We start from the raw sequence: 1668 nt of genomic DNA on the forward strand, positions 1-1668 counted from the left end.
CGGCGGGTGCACCGTCTGCAGCAGATGCAGCAGGTGCAGTCTGTACAACGGCTGCAGCAGCTGCAACCTCCGGCCAAGGAGTCATTGGAGTTTTTGGCAACCAACATAACTTCACCAAGCAGCTCCGGTGGAGCAGTGGGACGGCCTAGATTGCATGCGACGTTTCATTCTCCCCCGGACGTGAAGAGTGTAGGCGAGTTGGTGCGAGCGATGCACTTCCTGTTGGATATTCTGGAGAAAAGAAGAAGAACGGAGGAGTTCATGAAACGCACCAAAACTGTTAGCCTCCTAAATCCCTACATCCCCGCAAGTGGAGGAACTGAAGAAAAAGGCGAACATATCAGTGCTCAACAAAAAGCTGCAACTCCCCTATCGGAGAGTCATTCCTGCAAAAGCGAGAGGCCAAGCCTTGAAGAGCCAACAAAAGAAGAAAGTCAAGATGAAAATAGCAGGAAGATATCTACTTGCGAGGAGGATATAAAGCTTTGTCGTGCCGATAATGCTGAATACACGAAATTACTCAGTGCGTTTCGCCTTGTCGTNCGTGTCAAACTCGTTGAACTCTTACTTGCCTCGGTAGTTGGAGAAACCGCAGCTAAGTTTCAACCGACAATAAAAAATTATCTGAAGGCGTTGAAGCCTCAGGTGCGGCAGCAGCTGCGAGAGCTGATTAAGCTGCAGAAACTGCCTGCTGATTATTACGTCGAAAAGGCAGAAAAATTCTGCTGCAGGGACTTTTTTAGATTTCTATACACCCCTGATGAGACATCCACAGACAAAGCCAACATAGTCATGTTGCCAGATGGGAGATGCACGGTAAGGTCACCACAAAAATTGCATATGCTGTTGCTGCTCCCGCATAACCTCACTCTCTTCAGACGCGCCTTCGATATATTTTGCGACACCCTACAGTCTTCTCTCAGAAACTAATCAGGACGGTCACGGGGCAACCGGAACCAACAAGTCCAACCAGTGACAGTTCTGAGGACGATGACGAAAGCAGGAGGAGGCCCTATCGACGGCAGCATCACGATATAAATGCTGAGAAACAGAAGATATACAAAGCACCAAACAAGGGAGGAGATACGGATAAGCACAAGCCGCCACAGAAACAAATAGGACAGGGAAGGTCACTAACATGCTACCAGCAAAGTGACCAGAGCTTAGTTGTTCCACCTCCCCTCCTCTCGCAAGGCAACAACTCGTATATCCAGCCAGCCCGGCAGGAGTATTTGCCTTTCCCGCCTTTGCCGATCAGCCTCCTCCCAACTCTACAGCCAAACCATCTGCAGCGAACTTGCGACCAAAACAGCAGCAGCGAATGCGGTTCTCCTGCTGTTCCTCCTTCTTCGATCAAGGGGTGTTCTCACGAGAAGGCGAACAACGAAGAGCTTCTGCCGGACCTGCAGGGACCAGACCTCCTACCTAGCCAATTGTGGCCGTCAGCAACGCTCCTCCAGAAGCCAGCAGCACAGCACAGTGACATCTGTTCATCGGCAGGGCAAACGAACTCCTCGTGGCTGCAATGGAGTACAGACGAATCCACGTACAATTCGCCGCAAAACCAGTCAGTGCCAGCCAACCTTGGTGGCGGCAGAGACCAGCCTCAAGGCCACCCTTGGAGTGTATGCGCTCGCTCCCCTATCCCAAAGCAGGCAGACTGGTGTT

The 1668-nt window shown here is 51.3% G+C and overlaps 1 protein-coding gene across 1 annotated transcript in view; it reads left to right on the forward strand.

Annotated features, from left to right (window-relative positions):
• EMH_0051930 (uncharacterized protein) overlaps nucleotides 1-1668 on the forward strand; it is a gene marked incomplete at both ends in the record, with an annotated part of 7645 nt that overhangs the window by 457 nt on the left and 5520 nt on the right. Inside the window, 3 exon segments of the mRNA XM_013496815.1 lie at nucleotides 22-540; nucleotides 544-816; nucleotides 924-1479. Coding sequence (XP_013352269.1) covers nucleotides 22-540; nucleotides 544-816; nucleotides 924-1479 — 1348 coding nt within the window.

Source organism: Eimeria mitis, genomic scaffold, assembly GCF_000499745.2.
Source record: "Eimeria mitis Houghton genomic scaffold, Emh_scaff2313, whole genome shotgun sequence".
Lineage (NCBI taxonomy): Eukaryota > Apicomplexa > Conoidasida > Eucoccidiorida > Eimeriidae > Eimeria > Eimeria mitis.